The sequence below is a fragment of the Equus quagga genome, chromosome 11 (assembly GCF_021613505.1).
Source record: "Equus quagga isolate Etosha38 chromosome 11, UCLA_HA_Equagga_1.0, whole genome shotgun sequence".
NCBI classification, from domain to species: domain Eukaryota; kingdom Metazoa; phylum Chordata; class Mammalia; order Perissodactyla; family Equidae; genus Equus; species Equus quagga.
Window position 1 is genome coordinate 94,341,193 of NC_060277.1, and position 17,911 is coordinate 94,359,103.

At 54.0% G+C, this 17,911-nt stretch overlaps 1 protein-coding gene across 2 annotated transcripts; it reads left to right on the plus strand.

Moving 5' to 3' along the window:
• Positions 1-3,444: 3,444 nt before the first annotated feature.
• Positions 3,445-16,205, plus strand: RAPGEFL1 (Rap guanine nucleotide exchange factor like 1). 2 transcript variants are annotated; one of them, XM_046676234.1, is made up of 15 exons: positions 3,452-4,299; positions 7,089-7,167; positions 8,081-8,216; positions 8,448-8,545; positions 10,292-10,404; positions 10,658-10,825; positions 11,826-11,923; positions 12,032-12,154; positions 12,722-12,900; positions 12,992-13,082; positions 13,649-13,699; positions 14,044-14,131; positions 14,321-14,385; positions 14,751-14,805; positions 15,024-16,205. In XM_046676234.1, the coding sequence occupies exons 1-15, from the start codon at positions 3,780-3,782 to the stop codon at positions 15,146-15,148; spliced, it is 1,989 nt and encodes a 662-aa protein (XP_046532190.1). In that variant the 5' UTR covers positions 3,452-3,779; the 3' UTR covers positions 15,149-16,205. The 2 variants fall into 2 exon arrangements, with proteins under 2 accessions (XP_046532191.1, XP_046532190.1); XM_046676235.1 differs by lacking the exon at positions 15,024-16,205 and having other exon boundaries at positions 3,445-4,299; positions 13,649-13,703.
• The last annotated feature ends 1,706 nt before the right edge of the window (positions 16,206-17,911 follow it).

The window sequence follows — 17,911 nt, forward strand, 5'->3', positions numbered from 1 at the left end:
TCACATTTACTACTCGAGTCAGGTCAGACTTGTGAAGTGGAAGCCCAAAGAGGTGAGGAGCACCTTTGAGGCCATAAGTGTGCCTGCACTCCCCATCAGTTATCTTTCCTAACCACCTTGCCATATAGATACCAGGATATCACGAGTCCCTTAGATTGGAAGTATCAAGGACAGAAAAACTGGTGAGATGCTGCTTACCCACATGAACATCTAAGCATCCCTCATGCCTGCCTTTGTGTTTGACAAGTAAGTTTACCAGGGTAATTTATCAGGTGTCAATACAACTCTTACCAGGAACTGGGTGAGGAGAAGGTGTAGGTAGCTAGCTTTTTTTCTTTTCTTTCTTGAGGAAGATAAGCCCTGAGCTAACATCCACTGCTAACCCTCTTTGCTGAGGGAGATTGGCGCCAAGCTAACATCTGTGCCCATCTTCCTCTATTTTATATGTGGGATGTCTACAACAGCATGGCTTGATAAGTGGTGCATAGGTCCATGCCCAGGATCTGAACCCTCGAACTCTGGGCTGTTGAAGCAGAGTGTGCCAACTTGACTGCTATGCCACTGGGCTGGCCCCTATCTTTCTTGAAAAGTAAAGATGTTGGCACTGAAGTATTCAGGACAGTCTAAGAGAGGCTCCTATCAATCTTAGTACAGGTATAGAGGAGGGGCAATTGAAAGACCACCAGCTGGGCTCATTCTGCTGGTTACCTAGGCCACTTGGCCTCCATGTGTACAGGGCAGTTCCTAGCTTTGAGTTGACTGTTTCTTCCTCCAGGTCCTTGGTGGGGTGGAAGTTGACTACAGAGGCTGTCCCTGGTACGGGAGAGCAGTTGAGTTTAATGTGGAGCTGGCAGCATCTGTTGTTGGGTCCCACAAATCCTTGTACACTGGGGGCATGGGCATCGTGGTGCATCTTAAAATGACAGTTGCAACTCTTCCTACACCACTTGGTACTGCTGCTACACCCAGAGGACCGTGACTCTCCTGACCCCCATCCCTAATTTCTCTTCAAGTCAAGTCATGTTGCTTCCTTTCTCCTCCCCCACAGGGTGATGGGTAACTATGGGCCTGATCTCTGAGGTCATGCAAAGAATGCCAGCCAGCCTTGGGGGTGGGTTACTAGTAGGAGGAATGAGTATGTTAAGATGCTTCCTCCCTCACCCCTGCCTCTTGCTTCCCCAGTCCTGCAGTTAGATCCCATTGCTCTCTGTTGCCCTGGTAACCAGCTCAGCAAGAAGAAACTCAAGCTCAGCAAAGCCCCCAGGTTCTCTCTGCCCCTCGCCCCAGTCTGCCTCTCGGTGGGCAAAAAGAAGGGGAGTCTAAGGGGCAGACGGATCATCCTTGGGTAGCCCTGCCCAATCCTCTTCTAGAAGTCCATGGGCTGGGCTCTCAGTTAAAAATTTTTGCCCTGATCTCCTCACAGTTCTGAATCATACCCTCTCCCTCTACTTCTTCCATGATGCCCTGCCAACCCCCGTCCCCCTTGTGGTCAGCACACAAGCTTAACTTGTGGACAACTGAGAACAGCAAGGTCTTAGAATCTCAAAGTTGTCTGCCAGCATCTCCAGCCACTTGGGTTGGGTTGTCCCTCTAGGGCAGTGATTTTCAACCCTGGCTATTTGAATCACTTAGGCATCTTTTAAAAAATACCGTAAACTTTGGCCCCACCTCAAAGATCGGATTTAATTGATTTGGGGTGTGGCCTGGGCATCAAGTGTTTCTGAGAAGTTCCCCCAGGGTTCCAGCATGCAGTTAGGGTGAGAACTACTGCTGCTCTACAAGGACCATGACTTGAGGCTGGCTTTCCTCTCTGATTCAAGGTCTAGAAATTAGTGTCTGCCTGATATCCTTGAGTAATTGGAGGGGTGCTGGAGTCCTTCTCCCCAAGCTTCCAGTTTCCAGAAGTCTCTCTGCCCCTTTTATTTCCACCCCCCCACACCCTCCACACTCCCAAATTCTTCCCCCTTCCTAACCGACAATCCCAAATCCTGCCCAGAGAGGAGGTTACCAAGGCAACCAGCTTAATCTGGTAACTGTGGCATGTGCTGGGAGTAGAGCCCTCCCCTCTTCTTATTCGGTTCATAAAATGCCTGGGGAGCACCAAACCACTCCAGCTAGTTTCACTCTTAACCCCAGTGATATTGGGGTATCCAATAAAGGGAACCCAAGAAACTGATACTCAAATCTCTATTCCAGCTTCTTAGCCAAAATTGTGCTCTCTCTTTTTCACTGTCCCCTTTCCAAATCCACAAACAGATGGGTGTGCAAATCTTTATTTCTGTGAACACATGCTCTAGCACATAGGACCAGATATACACACACAGTGACACATGTGTAGTACACACCCTGTTCAGTTCTAACACCACTCCCAGCCTTTAGCATTCCTGTCCCTGCCTGGTTGGTGCACAGTAAACAGGGGTGGGGCATTGTTGAAGGAGCCTCAACCCATCTGGAACCTGGTGCCACTTCCCCACCTTGTTACCTTAACCTTGATGTGCTTACACTGAGCATGTCTTTATACCCCTCCTCCTCCTTCTGGGGGCAGTGTACCCTTAGGTACACAATGCTCCTGGCATAGGCATCAGGAATAAGAACTATTTGGAGTGCAAATTTGGCACCACTTTCCCCACTCCATGGCTATGTCAACTCTAGAGGGGCTCTCTATGTTTGAAGATGTTGGTTGGCAGTTCTGGATCTCTTTACCTATCTCCACAGCCCTGCTTCCTTCTGCTGCCAGCTGGGCTCAGGTGCCCTTGTGCTCCTGGTCTCCTCCCCCCTGCTACTGTCTCTCTCCTCACCCCAACTAGACCTGCCACAACCTGCTTCTCCCTGCCCAGCTCCTATCTGCCTGCCAGTACCTGCCTCTCACAGACCAGGCCCTCACCACCTACCGTGCCTTACCAGAAAGGGCAGATGGGTACTGCCCCCAGTGCCAATGCCAATCCACCTGGGGCCTTCCCAGTCCTTCTTACGGAAGATAAAGAGCACATATTCCTGTGAGTATGGCAACAGAGCACACTATCGGGGTTGAGAGTGATGGACATCCAATCAGCAATCTTTGTAGGCCTCACCTGAGTACAGGTAGGTGAGTTAAGCAGTGCAGGCCACAGACCCGCCCTGGTTCTTTGAAACGATACGAAGGGTCCCTGTAAGCCCCCGAGCCAGGAGTCCCCCTCCATTAGCAAATCACTCCCTCACCTTTGCCATTAATTTCTGGTCTGCTCTGAACCCAAGCGCACTCAACCCCTTACTGTTTCCCGCTTGGTCAGCCCCAGCACCCAAATTCAAGCCTCGCGCGGCCAGGGGGCGTGCCCAGGAAGGGCAGGGGCGGGGACTGGGCGGGGACTGGAGGAGGGGGCGCGGCCTCAGTTCTGCTACCTTCCCCCGGGCCAGGAGCGCAGCCGCCGCTGCCGCCGCCGCCGCCGCGTCCTCTCAGTCTTGCGCTCCGCCCGCTCCTTCTGCCGCCGCAGCCCGGCCCAGGAACGCAAAGCCGGGGGCACTGGCCCCGAGCCTACCCACCTTCGGGCCGCGTGCCGGCTGCAGCCAGTATGGGGGGCCACTAAGAGCGGGCGCTCGTTCGCTCTGGCACCTCCCCCGGCCACTGGCCACTGGACTCCAGCCAGCGAGCCTCAGGCACCTCTGGCCCCCAGTCCAGCGCCTGGGACGGCCCTCCGCTCTGCCCCTCCGGCTCTGAGCATCGTGTCCCCGCCCCCCCCGCCCGCGCCTGGGACACCTGGGTCCCCCGGCGGCCCCGAGGAGAGGGGCGGGGGGGGGGGGGCATGAAGCCGCTGGAGAAATTTTTGAAGAAGCAGACGTCGCAGCTGGCGGGGCGAACGGTGGCAGGAGGTCCCGGCGGGGGTCCAGGGAGCTGCAGCGGGCTTGGAGGGGGTGGGGGACCTGGCGGGGGAGGCGGTCCAGCTGGGGGACCGCGGCCGCTGCAGCGGCGTCAGAGCGTGTCTCGCTTGCTGCTCCCAGCTTTCCTCCGGGAGCCCCCAGCCGAGCCGGGGCTGGAGCCGCCTCCTGAGGAGGAAGGGGCAGAGCCCGCGGGAGTCGCGGAAGAGCTAGGCAGTGGGGGGCCCTGCTGGCTGCAGCTAGAGGAGGTACCAGGGCCTGGGCCGCTCGGGGGAGGGGGGCCCCTGCGCTCCCCTTCCTCGTACTCCTCAGATGAGCTGTCCCCGGGCGAGCCCCTGCCTTCCCCGCCCTGGGCCCCCCTGGGCGCCCCCGAGCGGCCGGAGCATCTTCTGAACCGGGTTCTGGAGAGGCTGGCCGGAGGGGCCACCAGGGACAGCGCCGCCTCAGGTAAGGAGTCGGCTGGCTCATCCATCCTTGAGTAGGGGGTTGCCACCTGCTTCCTCTTCCTTGCCCTTGGAGAGTGGGAGTGGCTCTAAGCAGAGCCTCGGTGTGGGGTTGAGTGGTCAGCTGAAGTGGGGTGGGGGCCTATAGGAGGAACAGACCCTTCTGCAGAAGAGAAGTGGCAGTGCCACCTTCCTCCCTGTAGCAGCCTCACCCACGGCTGGAGAAGACGCTGAACCTCTTTCTCTCCTTAAGTCACCCCTCCTTTCCCCTGGGCATTTTATGCAGACTCTCATGGGTCTCAGATATTGACTACCTCCTTCTGTGGCCCAAAATGAGGGCCTGACACACTAAGATGGAAGCTGCCCAGAGCAGCCCAGCGCCACCCCCCCTAGAGTACCCAACCCCTGAAAGATCTTCCAGGAGCCTGATTCTGTTTAGAAGCCTCAGAGCACAGGGCTGGCCCCCTCAGTGGGGCAGTGCCAGACAGGCACAGGGCTCAAGCTGCCTTTTGGGCTCAGGCAAAGGGATGCATTGTCCTTAGCAGCTTGGGCTGGAGGGAGGCATTCTAATTGGGGGCTGACTCAGAAGGTGTAAGTTGGGGGAGAGTTGGCTGGGCAGACATCAGAGCCCTGCAGCATCCAGGGGGGTCTGAGCCTCTCTAACTCCCGCCCTTCCAGTGGCAGGCCTCAGCACAGGGCCTGTTAAAAAAAACCACACCCTGAGAGGCTTATTCCCTGAACGATGATGCTATTTCATCACTCCTCACCAGCACCCCTACTAAGGGGACTTTGAGGAAACTGAGGCCCCAAACTGCTGGTTAGCGGCCAGCATAGAAGACTTTCGGGTCTTTAGGTCTAGCTCTTGGCATGTCACCAAACGCAGCAGGGTCTGAGGATTGGGAGCCCTGGTTGAGGGCCTGAAGATGGGGATTTCACACTTGGCTCTCAGACTTCTTCAGGGAGCCCTAACCTAGTTGTATGGAATGGGGCTCCACTCCTCTAGATTTTTCTCAAAACCCAGGTCCTCTCCTTGGCTCAGGCTGTAGTTGCCCTGGGGAGCTGACACCTTTTGGATTTAATTAGAAAAATATCAGACACACACAGCTCTCCTAACCATAACTTCCCGCCTACACCATACACCCTGTATCTCTATGACACATTCCCTGGGGAGGCTGTGCGTTGGACCAGAGCCTGCCTTGGAAGGGACTGATGCCAAACTGTAGCCCCCATAGCAGCATCTCTCCAACCCTGCCCCATGTTCCTCTTCCTTTGCTCTGGCTTTGCTCTCCTGTGAATTAAAGAGTCCGTATAGGAAGGATGTTGGGCATCCCTATTTCTAGTTTCAACCCTGGAGCTGGAGGTTGGGGCGGGGGCTCTCAGATTCACTTTATGATCACAGCAGGAAAGGAAAAAGGAGAGGAAAAAGGAGAAACTGTCTTTCCCCTTCTACAGGAACCTGGTGCCACAGACTCTGCTCAGTCTCCCCTGGGGAAGGACTCCTGAATTGATTGTCACTGTATTATCTGCCCTGGCAGGCTGGATCCCTGGAGAAACTGGTTTAGGAAACCCCAAACCAGTCCTAGAGTGGATGAGAATCAGCTTAACCTGCTACTCTGATATTCTCCAATATAACCAATGTTCTCAAGCCATCTTGGTTTCCTCCCAGGGTGTGTGGGAGAAGGGAACTTCCAGAAGGTACCCCCAAACTAGCCAAAGTCTCTGAAACATCTAAGCAGCCCCATATGACCACTGGGCTCTACCCTGACACTCTACTTGTCTCAGGCATATTGAGAAAAGAACAAAGACTCAGGAGTCTGGGTTCTTGTTCCAGCACCAGGCAAGTACCTCCCAGCTCTGGGCCTCGCTTTCTCATTTGTGAAATGAAATAGTTGAAGGAGAGGATCTTGTGTTGGTTCTCCTCTTCCACCTTCATGGCTAGAATTGGAGGCCAGGAGATGGTGAGCCACGGGCCGTCAGAAGCCTTGCTTTTGTCCTGGGGCAGTGCCTGGGGACCTGGCCCTAACCTGTCCTGGTGAGGACACCTGGCTCCCTCTCTGTGCCCTACCTGTCTGTGTGTGCCAGGCTGCCCAGCCCCACCCCAGGGCAGGCTGCAAGTCAGGGCGACCTTGTACCTGGCTGACTGGCTGAGCCAGGCCCAGATGGAGGTGTGGTGGGGAAAAGGGTGGTGAGAAGAGCCACTCCCATCTACCCTTCCATCATTAACCCTTCCATCTCTGGGCATTCAGAGGACATAGGTTTTCTACTTAAAGGCTTTGGGATCAAAGAGATGGCAGTTGCTCCCTCTCCCTTTTAATGGGCTGGTTCTCACCTGCCTAGTTGGAACTCAAAGCTGTTAGGTAGGGAGTGAGGAGGAGAGGAGGAATACATAAACACACACACACACACCCTGCTGACCCTAACCTCTGTGTGTGGACGTTCTCTTTATCTAGAGATAATTCTGTGGGCTACCTCTTTTTTCAGGCAGATCTCGAGCTTGGTGTATTATCTGACCAGCTTCCCACACATTGAAGAGAAGTGGGCGTGGCCATGGAAGGGCACCCCCTCCTTCCCTCCAGCTGCCTTGGCAGCTGCCAACCCCACCCCCGCAGCGGCTGCCCAGAACCTTCACACGTGTGTGTGTGCGCTTGTGCGAAGCATGACAGGGCAGGTGGCTGGGGCTCCAGCCTGGCTAATGAGAACTCAGCCTCAGAGGCAAGAGAGGGGGATGGGAAGTGTCCAGTTGGGTCCTGGAAGTGCCCTCCTGACATCAGTGGCACCAATTGATCTCTACAGATATACTGCTGGATGACATCGTCCTCACCCATTCTCTCTTCCTCCCCACGGAGAAATTTCTGCAGGAGCTACACCAGTAATATCCTTTTGTAGTGCTTGCAAAAGGGGAGGTCAGGAGGGAGCCACCCTGCCCACCCCACATGTGATGTCAGGCCCTAAGCTCTTCCCTAGAAAGCACACGTGAGTTTCAATTCCAGGCTTTTTACTCACCAGCTTTGTGACCTTGGGCAGATCACCTAACTTCCTGGGGCCTCAATTTCCTCTTCTGTAAAATGGGGGTAAATAGCACCTGCCCTGCCTACCTACAGGAATGCTGTGCAGATCCATCTGATAGCAGATGTGGGAGTGCTCTGGAGACTGCAGAGCCCTGTACAAATGTAAGGTGTCATTATTCTATTAAGAGTGCCTGTTTCCCCACTGAATTGTTGCTCTAAACATCTGGTTGCCCAGTGAGTTATTACAGGGTCTGATGTAAACATCAGGTCATGGCTGTGCTGTAGTAGGGTCTGCTAGAGACCAGCCACTGGCTGGGCTATTCATAGGGTCTCATGTAAGCATAGGGCCTCTCATTGAGTTATTTTAGGACCTAATTGTAAATGTCAGTCTGCTGAATAGAATATCATAGGCTTTCTTAGAAATGCCAGGCCTTACATTGAGGTATGGTCAGGTTTGTGGTAAGCACCATTGGCCTTCATTAGGCTGCTGTGAGCTCCAGGCTGTGGGCCGGCCAGAGGTTGGGTGGGTCCAGGCAGGGTATCCTCAAGTGAAGTTCAAATAGGCAGGAGCTGGATATGGTCAAGTGGGTGCCATCCCTACCTAATCCGAGCAAAAACCTGGGCTGGGGCATGAGGGGGTCTTGGTTCCAGGAATCCCTGGCCTCTTTCTCCCTGGCCCCAAACCTAGAGAATATCTCTAGGAGGTTTAGCCTCCCATCCCCTTCCCAGTTTCCTCAGATCTGCTTGCCCAAGGCTTTTTCTTAACTTAGGGGTCAGCTTTGTTTGGGCAGGAGACATGGAGGGCCCCGAGGGGCTGGGCCGGAAGCAGGCCTGCCTAGCCATGCTTCTTCATTTCTTGGACACCTACCAGGGGCTGCTGCAGGAGGAAGAGGGGGCCGGCTGCATCATCAAGGTGGGCCTGGGGGAAGAGGGCGTGTGGGTGAGCGGGCTATTAGCTCTGGAAAGGGGCCCTTTGAAGGAGCCATACTCCTCAAGCTGGGTATCTGGAAGGAAAACATGCCAGTAGGCCTTAGCTTATATGGTTCTTCTACGCTTGAAGGCATGGGGACCCTGCCCCAGCCCTTGCAGAGAGTGATGCTCAGAATGAGACCCCTGCCGTCACCTTCTCTCCTCCTCTCCCCAGGATTTGTACCTGCTGATTATGAAGGATGAGTCCCTTTACCAGGACCTCCGAGAGGACACACTGAGGCTGCACCAGCTTGTGGAAACAGTGGAGCTAAAGTGAGGGGAATGGGTCGGGGGAGGGGACAGGAATGAGGGCCCCCATGTTCTTCTATTACAGGGCCTGCCTCTGGGCTTTGAGCTCCAATATGGTTTTATTTCAGTCCCTTTTCTTACTGGAGAATAGCACTGTCTCCAGTCAGTTTTTTGTCCATTCTCCTATCCATTTATTTGTCAATCTGATGGGTGTACTGGTAAATATTTAACAACCAGCACTTCAGGAAAAAGAACCCTGATTTGTAGCTTTTGCTGATTCCCATGGTGTAAACTCTCTGATTTCAAGCTACCAACGAGCCATCACTGCATGTGAAGTTGGGAAGAGCTGTGCAGTTGCAAGCCATTATATAGTATTTTCACCATATAAGTACAATAGATGTAAATAACCTGAAGAGCACAGATAGTACAAAACAATTAGGAAACTACTTTTTTGGTAATAATTTGACTGTACGTTTATAAAACATATATATATATATATATTTTAATGGCTTTGATATATATATGATAATATATGAGATATATATGTGTATTTATTTATTATTACTACTTTTAATGGCTGTGTTTAAAAACCAGTTGGCAAAATTCCCCAAAATGTAACAATCTACTCTCATGAGCCAGTGTCAGTGGCTTCAGGACACCACTGCATCCATCCATCCATCCATCCATCCATCCTTCCATCCATTCCTTTGGCCCTTTTGGTTTTTCTCCACTCCATCCCCACCATCACAACCCTCGTTAGGCCTCATTATCTCTCACCTGGATTATTGCCACAGCCTCCTATCAAGGGCTTCAGCTTATGGTCTTGTATCTTCTCTCCCTTCTTACGCTGACACCAGAGAGATCTTTCAAACTCGACAACAGAATGCTTCAGTTTCAGAAACATCCATGGCTCTCCATTGTCTACAAGACAAAGTTGCAACATCCTAACACAGCATTCAATGCCCTTCGCTTTCTGCCTTCTGCTGATCTTTCCCATCTCATCTCCCACACCCCCCTCCACCCATGACCCTCCATATACACCCCACCATTCTCTGAACTCCTGTGCTTTCCAAGCTTCCCTGATGTCATTTATATGGTCCACTCCAGAAGGACCTCCTCCCATCCCCTTCTCTTCCTGTTGTCCTTCAAGGCCCAGGTCAAATGCCATCTTCTTAATGAAAGTTCCACAGATCCTCCCTTTAGGAGCAGCTTTCTCCCTCCTCCATACCCAACATAACTCTCCTTGTACCTTTGTTATATCACCTAACACCTCCTGCCTTGTGTTAGAAGTAGCTGTATGCACGTCTGTCTCCTTCGCAGACTGTGAAGTTCTTGTTGGCAAAATTCAGCAAACAGCTGATGACCTACACTTACCATGTGCCAAGCAGTGTGCTAGGCCTGGAGGATGAAAAGAAATTCAGTAAGAACTAATCCCAGCCCTTAAAACTTCTCAATCCTGTAGAAGACATAAGACAAACACATAAACAAATATTAGCCCAATGTCCTATAGCAGTTGAGGCAAAAAAGTGACCTTTCCTGGTAGGTGGGGTGGATCAGAGAAGAATTCATGGAAGAGGTGGCATTTGATTTGGGTCACTTGGACAGTTGTGCCATGCTGGTCATTGTCCTCTCTTCTGACCTCCTTCACCACTTTCTGAACCTGGTGCTGGTGCAGCCTTGACCCAGTTCTGATATCCCTGCTTGATGTTGCCTGCCTGGTGCTCCATATGCCTGGCAGGGCTCCCTGATGCCCAGCTGTGTCCATGCCAGGATCCCAGAGGAGAGCCAGCCACCCAGCAAGCAGGTGAAGCCACTTTTCCGCCACTTCCGCCGGATAGACTCCTGTCTGCAGACCCGAGTGGCCTTCCGGGGCTCAGATGAGAGTGAGTATGGGCATTTGGAGGGGCAGGGCTTCCTGAATGGCTCAGGGGCCCTGTGGGGTCTCTGGTTCTTAGGCCTCCTCTGTGGAGTCTCCTTGTGCACTAGAACCAGTCCTTTTCACAGCATCTTTTTCAGAGACCAATCAATTTAGGGTTAGGGGTGGAGTGGGTGGGGAACAGATGTGCCCTGGAGGGGACTGTGCCAGTGTTGCCATGCTGCCCTCTGATGAAAAGCCACCTTCTTCTGTCTGTCCAGTCTTCTGCCGGGTCTACATGCCTGACCACTCTTACGTGACCATACGCAGCCGCCTGTCAGCGTCTGTGCAGGACATTCTGGGCTCTGTGACGGAGAAATTGCAGTACTCGGAGGAGCCTGCAGGGCGTGAGGATTCCCTCATCCTGGTAGCTGTGGCCTCCTCAGGAGGTGAGGGTCAGGAAAAGCTGGGCTGGGGGCCACAAGAAGAGAAACTGACAAGTCCAGTGCCCTGGGGCAGGGGTGAAGACTGAATTCTAGGCCTGGGCTACTTGAAGTGTGATCCCTGGGCAAGCCACGTGAATATCACCTGGGAACTTGTTAAAAATGCAGTATTTCTGGGGCCGGCCTGGTGGTATAGTGGTTAAGTTCGCACGCTCTGCTTTGGCAGCCTGGGGCTCACAGATTCTGATCCCAGGCGGAGACCTATGAACCGCTCAAGCCATGCTATGGTAGCATCCCACATACAAAATAGAGGAAGATTGGCACAGATATTAGCTCAGGAACAATCTTCCTCAAGCAAAAAGAGGAAGATTGGCAAGAGATGTTAGCTCAGGGCCAATCTTCCTCACAAAAAAATAAAAAATAAATGAAGTAAAATAAAAATGCAGTATTTCAGAGCCCACTCCAGACCTGCTGAATCAGAATGTACATTTTAACAAGATCCCCAGGTGATTCCTATGCACATTAACATTTGTGAGGCACTGGTCCAGGACACGTGGATTCCAATCTGGGTGCTTGCCTCTTACTTTGGGATCGTGTTCTGGTCCTTTAACTTCCTCTAATACCTAAGGATGCTACGTTTTTGAGGCTAAAGACACAGGATAGGCCTCCAATCCCTGTGGGAAAGCAAAAAGCCTGCAGTGTAGTCATAGCCTTATTTTCCTCTAAGATGGGAAAAAAATTCCTGCTTTCCCAGTGTCACACGGATGATAGAATGAATCAAGAGCTATGAAAGAACGTTGGGAGCAAAAAAGAGGTTATAAATGCAGAAGAAATCATTTGAAAAGTTTCATATAAATACAGCTTAACCTGGTGTTAGTACGAGTCCCGTTAGTCTAGAACCTGTCCATGCAGGGTTAGGAGCATCTGCATGGGATGGCGACAGTGGCTGGGGTGTGTGGGGGTGCAGGTGGCCCGGGCTGAGGCAGAGCAGCTCCTTCTTCTTCAGAGAAGGTCCTTCTCCAGCCGCATGAAGACTGTGTCTTCACCACACTGGGCATCAACAGCCACCTGTTTGCCTGCACCCGGGACGGCTATGAGGCCCTGGTAAGAAGTTCACAAGGCCTTGGCTGGTAGCCAGGGCTGGGAGGGGCTGGGAGCAGAAACTCACAAGCCCAGGGTGGAGCCAGCCCCTGTGTCCCTGCTTGCCACCAGGTGCCCCTCCCTGAGGAGATCCAGGTCTCCCCTGGAGACACAGAGATCCACCGGGTGGAGCCTGAGGACGTTGCCAACCACCTTACTGCCTTCCACTGGGAGCTGTTCCGATGTGTGCACGAGGTAGAGACTGAGGCCTGGTGCAGGGCTGGGGGCCTGGAGGGAGAAATGTGCCAATGCCGGGGCCTGGAGGGAGGCAGTGTCTGCAGCCGAACTTCCTAGTAGGAGTGCTCACTTGCAGCATGCCTTTGGGCAATGCACAGTTATAACCTCTCTAAGCCTTTGTCCCTTCCTCTGAAAAAAACAATAAACAGATAGACCCCCTAGCAGGGTAGTTCAGGGCCCAAGTGAAGCTTACACAGAACCTGATCCATAGTATTTTTAAAATATTCACTATTAAAGACATCAAATAAGGCAGCGACAATAATGTCTATCAATTGGCTGTCTTGAGAACAAGTCAGCCTCTAGCAAGGGCGGGGCACCTAGTGAGTGCTCCATAGACGGTAGAGTATTATTAATGTTGGTTGTTTTTTTCCCCATCTCTGCTGCATCCTGTCCTGTCCTGGTTTGTTCTATTTTCTACCCCTCCCGCCCCCGCCCTCCTGCCTTTCCCTCCTCACCGCCTTGCGCTGCCATCTTCCCACCCACACCCCCCACGCCCTGGCTGGCCCTCCGCCACCGTGGGTGCAGCTGGAGTTCGTGGACTACGTGTTCCACGGGGAGCGCGGCCGCCGCGAGACGGCCAACCTGGAGCTGCTGCTGCAGCGCTGCAGCGAGGTCACACACTGGGTGGCCACCGAGGTGCTGCTCTGCGAGGCCCCGGGCAAGCGCGCGCAGCTGCTCAAGAAGTTCATCAAGATCGCGGCCATGTGAGTGCGGCCGGCTGGCGATGGGGGAGCGCGGAGGACGGGCGGCCGCCGCCGCCTGACCGCCCCCTGACCCGGCCTCGCACCCCTACAGCTGCAAGCAGAACCAGGACCTGCTGTCCTTCTACGCTGTGGTCATGGGGCTGGACAACGCTGCTGTCAGCCGCCTGCGGCTCACCTGGGAGGTGATGAGAACTCTTCCCTCTCCTCCCGTCTGTGCTGGCCCCCCGCCAGGGATCTTGGCCTCCAGCCTCAGTCTTGACACCCTGGGCTCACCCGATGCGACCTCCTGGGGCTGCTGCTAGCCTATAGGGAGCATTTGTGCCCATTGGAAGGAGGCGCCCTCTTCTGGCAGATCCGGCCCTAGGGCACACAGCTTGGCTAATGGACCCTGGCCTAGTCCAGATTAGTCCAGAGGCGGAGTCCTCAGCCTGAGTGGGGTCAGACAGCCCAGGCAAGGTCACAGACTCGGCTACTGGATTTCAGCCAACGTTCAGTGAGGCACCTTGTCCGTGGCACGTGTATAAGCAGAAGCCTCCATTTCCCCCAGAATAATGTATTCCTTTGGGCTACTGCAAGCTCCCCAGACTGAGCTAAGGGCTGACTCTACTTCACCACCAGCCTCCCAGCCCCTTGGGAGACACACTTAGGCCCTTTCCACCTCTAACACCTGGGGATTAGCCAGAAGCTCCCGTGAAACCCAAGGAGTTTCACTCTGACATTCCTTTTCTTTCCTTCAAACTCTCTGCAGAAGCTGCCAGGGAAATTCAAGAACTTGTTCCGCAAATTTGAGAACTTGACAGTGAGTAGGTTTGGCTCTTTGATCTGCCTCTGGACTTGTACCCCAGAGACTCTCTGTTCCCCTAAACCTTCTTTCTAGGGCTTCCCTCTCAAGGTTGTTAGTGCCTGGGACTCCCCCTCCTCCTCCTTGCCCCACCCTCCTGGGAGGGGCAGAGTGCAACAATGCTACCCCGTTTTCCCTGGAGGAAAGGGGAGAGCAGTCAGGTCCCTCCAGCTAGACACTCATACCCACCCCTATCTGATCGGAGATGTGTCTAGGACAAGTGGATGAGGGAGGGAGTACGGGATGTCTTTGGGATCCTTTGGGCCTGTCTGTCCCTTTATCCCTCTTCTGTGGAATGCTAGGACCCCTGCAGGAACCACAAAAGCTACCGAGAAGTGATCTCCAAGATGAAACCCCCTGTGATTCCTTTCGTGCCTCTGGTCCTCAAAGGTGAGTCGTTCCCAAGCTGTGCTCTCCTCTCCACTTCTCCTTGCCCCAGTTCTGCCTCTCAGTGCCCTCTCAGCTGAGCTCTGAGTGCCTACCTAAAGAGGAACCCCCTAGATTGAGTGGGTTCTGGGGCAGGGGAAGGGCCCTTTGGACCTCCTCTCTTATCCATTTACTTCCCTCCTCATCCCCTAGACCTGACTTTTCTGCACGAGGGGAGTAAGACCCTTGTGGATGGCTTGGTGAACATTGAGAAGCTGGTGAGTGGCACTGCCAGCTCCAGTCCCATGAGCGGGGGGCTGGCATCCTCCCCCTCTCCTGGCACCCCCCTAGAGACAGCAGCCTTCCTCCTTGGCATCCAGCTTGCCTGGCAGATAGATGCCTGACTATCTCCCTGACTGTCACCCCGCCCACAGGTGGCCAAGCTGACAGGCAGTTGGGGGCAACTCTACCTCCTCTCACCTGGCACCCTGTTACACCTCCTTCTTTGGTCCTCCTGAGACCGTCCAGAATTGGGGACTGGAGGGAGTAAAATCAACTGAGTTTGAGAATGGAGGCAGAGGAGCATGAGAGGGGGAGGGTCTTTCAGTGTCCTTTTTAGGGCTCATTCTTTGTTATCTCCCAGCATTCAGTGGCCGAAAAAGTGAGGACAATCCGCAGATACCGGAGCCGGCCCCTTTGTGAGTACCCAGGGCTCTGAGTGCATTATAGGCAGAGCAGTGGAGTGTTCCGGGGAGAACTCCCTGCCCAAATGTTCTCCATTCTCTCCTTGGCCTCCTTAGGGGCCCTCCTGCCCGACACCTGTCCCAATTCACACCCTTCTCCTCTGGCCCATTTGTGTGTAGAGGAAGAAGGGAGGCTAGGCACCCAATGGGCCTCTCTCTTCTTATGCCCCCAGGCCTGGATATGGAGGCATCTCCCCATCACCTGCAGACCAAGGCCTACGTGCGCCAGTTCCAGGTCATCGACAACCAGAACCTCCTCTTCGAGCTCTCCTACAAGCTGGAGGCTAATAGTCAGTGAGAACAGAGGTTCTGGTCGGCCCCCCACCAGGGTCCTCGGGCACCTGGCACTCAAGCACTTTGTATGATGTCCCAACCCACCTCTGACATCTCTCCCCTGGAGCAGCTTCCCGCCCCATGGGAAGGAGTTGGCTGGATTTACCCCTGGACTCATAAGCCTGTTCATCCTGCTGAAGTCCTCTCCCCCTGGCTCCTTCAAGCCAAAACCACTCTGCTGGTTCCTGCCCTCGAAGGGAAAGGGGGCAGAGAGCTCCTTCCTCTGTCCCCTCCCATGGAGGTCTGTTCTGGAGATGGAGTGTCCGACCTCCTCTTCCCAAGCAGGGAGGAAACCTGCCCACCCTCCTGTCTCATCGAACAGAACTGTGGGCGGGATTGGCAGCCTTCCTCTCTGCCACCTGTCTACCATCTCCCTGGTCAGGGCTGGGACCCCTGGATGTACCCCCCTGCATATTATATTGCCCTTGTGTCTGCGTGTGTATGTGCGTGTGTCCCCTTTTAAGGAGGAGGAGCACATCTGGTAATTCAGGGAGGGTGTTGTATGTGCTGCGGGGGAGTCCTTCTGTTTGGTGCTACCCTTGTCCACTCTGCCCCTGGGACAGTGCGGGCTGCTTTCCCCACCCGCACCACTCCCTGCTCAGCTCCTCTGCTGCCCTGCATGCCCAGGCTTGTGGGCGAAGCTGCTTGTGAGGTCAGGGAGCAGCCGCAGGTAGGAGGGGTTACCCATCAGCCCTTGTAAGCTCCCCACTCAGGCCTCTTGAAGGTCCTTGGGTGGGCTCCCACGAGAGGGTAAAAGAAGCTCAGGGAAACACGGGCCTAGGCTTCCTACTGGACCCTCCCTCTGCACTGCAGTGAGGTAGGGTGTGGCGGTATCAGGAGTCAGGGGTGCCTGCACTCCTGCTTTTGGGGTGTCTCACTGCTAAGAAGGGAGCTGTCATCCCCTTCTGGCTCTTGTATATGACACCAACAACATAGTCTCTATCCTTCTCCCTCTCTCTCTCTCTTTTTTTTTGGTGAGGGAGATTGGCCCTGAGCTAACATCTGTTGCCAATCTTCCTCTGTTTTGTATGTGGGATGCCACCACACCATGGCTTGATGAGCGATATGCAGGTCCACGCCCGGGATCCAAACTGGCAAACCCCAGGCCACTGAAGCGGAGCACATGAACTTAACTCCTACGCCACCAGGCCAGCCCCTCCTTCTCCCTGTCTTGACTCCCCGTTTGTCCTCTTCATCAGAGCTTGGGTGGAGCGGGCCCTTGTACCTGGACCCCTGTACCTGGGGAGGGCATCCCCCAAAAGTGGGGGGAGGAAATGGCGGAGACTGTAAAGGCAAAACTGGACTCTGGCCATGCCTTTGTTACCTCTCTGTCTCCCTTCCCTCTCCCATCACGGGCCTCCAGGGCTGAGGGGTGCAGGGGCTCCTGGCAGCTACTAGGTGGGGTTTCCTGGCGCAGCCTCACCCTCTTCTCTGGCACCACCTCTTTCCCTTCTGAAGAGGCAGCAGCAGCAGCAGCAAAAGCAGCTGCCGCTCCTGCTCTGGAGGTGTATATATTTTTTACCAAAAGCTCTGGAATTGTAAATTTATTTTTTAAAACTCAAAGAGAGAAAGAGCCTTGTATCATATGTAAACAATGTATCATAGGTTATGTTGTACAGTCCCTTTTATACAGCGGTCTGTCTTGCTCCTGCTGCAGAAAACGTCTATGGACTCCCCACCCCCACCCACACATACATGGGCGCTGTCCCCCCCCCCCACTTTGTCCCCTGTAGACAATGACCATGGCCCCCCTCCTGCTCCTGCCTCCTCCCTGCAACTGCTAATGCTCCCTCCTTTCCCTGCTGCCACCCTTCCTCCTAACCCCCCTCAGCAGCCTTCTCACTCCAGCTCCCACAGCCCTCCTCGAACACTGGGGCCCACTGGTTCAGTCTGGCTGCTGCCCGCCCCTAGCCTTGACGCCTGCCCTGCTGCCTCCAAGGGGCCTCCTGGTCCCCCCTGGACCCCATTCCTCCCCACCCCGTGCCCCACAGCTTTAACAGAGTGAACCGTGTGTACTGTACAGGCTCGGTTGTCTTTGCAGAAACCTCTGGGTGGAGTAAAAGCCGACAAAGTCTATGAATCAACCCGCCTGCTGTTCTCCATTCTGTTTCTTTGAGCCTGGGGAAGGGCTGAAGGAGGCAAGAGGGGACTGTGCTGGGCTCCTCAGCAGGACTGTTCTGGAGTGACTTTGAAAATGTGGATGAGAGGAAAAGGTGCCAACCTCATGAGACATGTCACATGGAGCCTGGAACTTGGAAGAGTGAATATTTTAGTTGTTCCATGTTCCGGGTGCCATAGATATGTGATCTTGTTTAATTCTAACACTGTAAGGTGGAAGACGGAAGCTGGGCAGTCCCAGCATAAGCTCCAAGTTACAGGGTGAGTGAGGGGGTAGGACTGGGCCCCTAACCCAGATCTGTCCCCTGCAGACAGCATGCATTATTCACACCACCAGTATTTACCATTTACACTAAAGTATGGGGCATCTAGAGCCTAAGCTGCAGGAGACATCATGTACCCAAACAGCTACACACGAGCCCTTGACCTTCCCTCACCCTACATCTGCTATTCCCCAATCTGCTGCATCTTAAAAAAACAGTCCTCTCATCCACTCAAGTTTTCTTTTTTTAAAGATTTTATTTTTTTTCCTTTTTCTCCCCAAAGCCCCCCGGTACATAGTTGTGTATTCTTCGTTGTGGGTTCTTCTAGTTGTGGCATGTGGGATGCT

What these genes read in the sequence shown, in the direction of transcription:
- RAPGEFL1 (XM_046676234.1), top strand. Translation starts at nt 3,780, where the DNA reads ATGAAGCCGCTGGAGAAATTTTTGAAGAAGCAGACGTCGCAGCTGGCG. An exon ending in AGCTGTGGCCTCCTCAGGAG is followed by an intron (nt 10,826 to 11,825) that starts GTGAGGGTCAGG and finishes CTTCTTCTTCAG; the next exon opens with AGAAGGTCCTTCTCCAGCCG. An exon ending in TGTTCCGATGTGTGCACGAG is followed by an intron (nt 12,155 to 12,721) that starts GTAGAGACTGAG and finishes CCGTGGGTGCAG; the next exon opens with CTGGAGTTCGTGGACTACGT.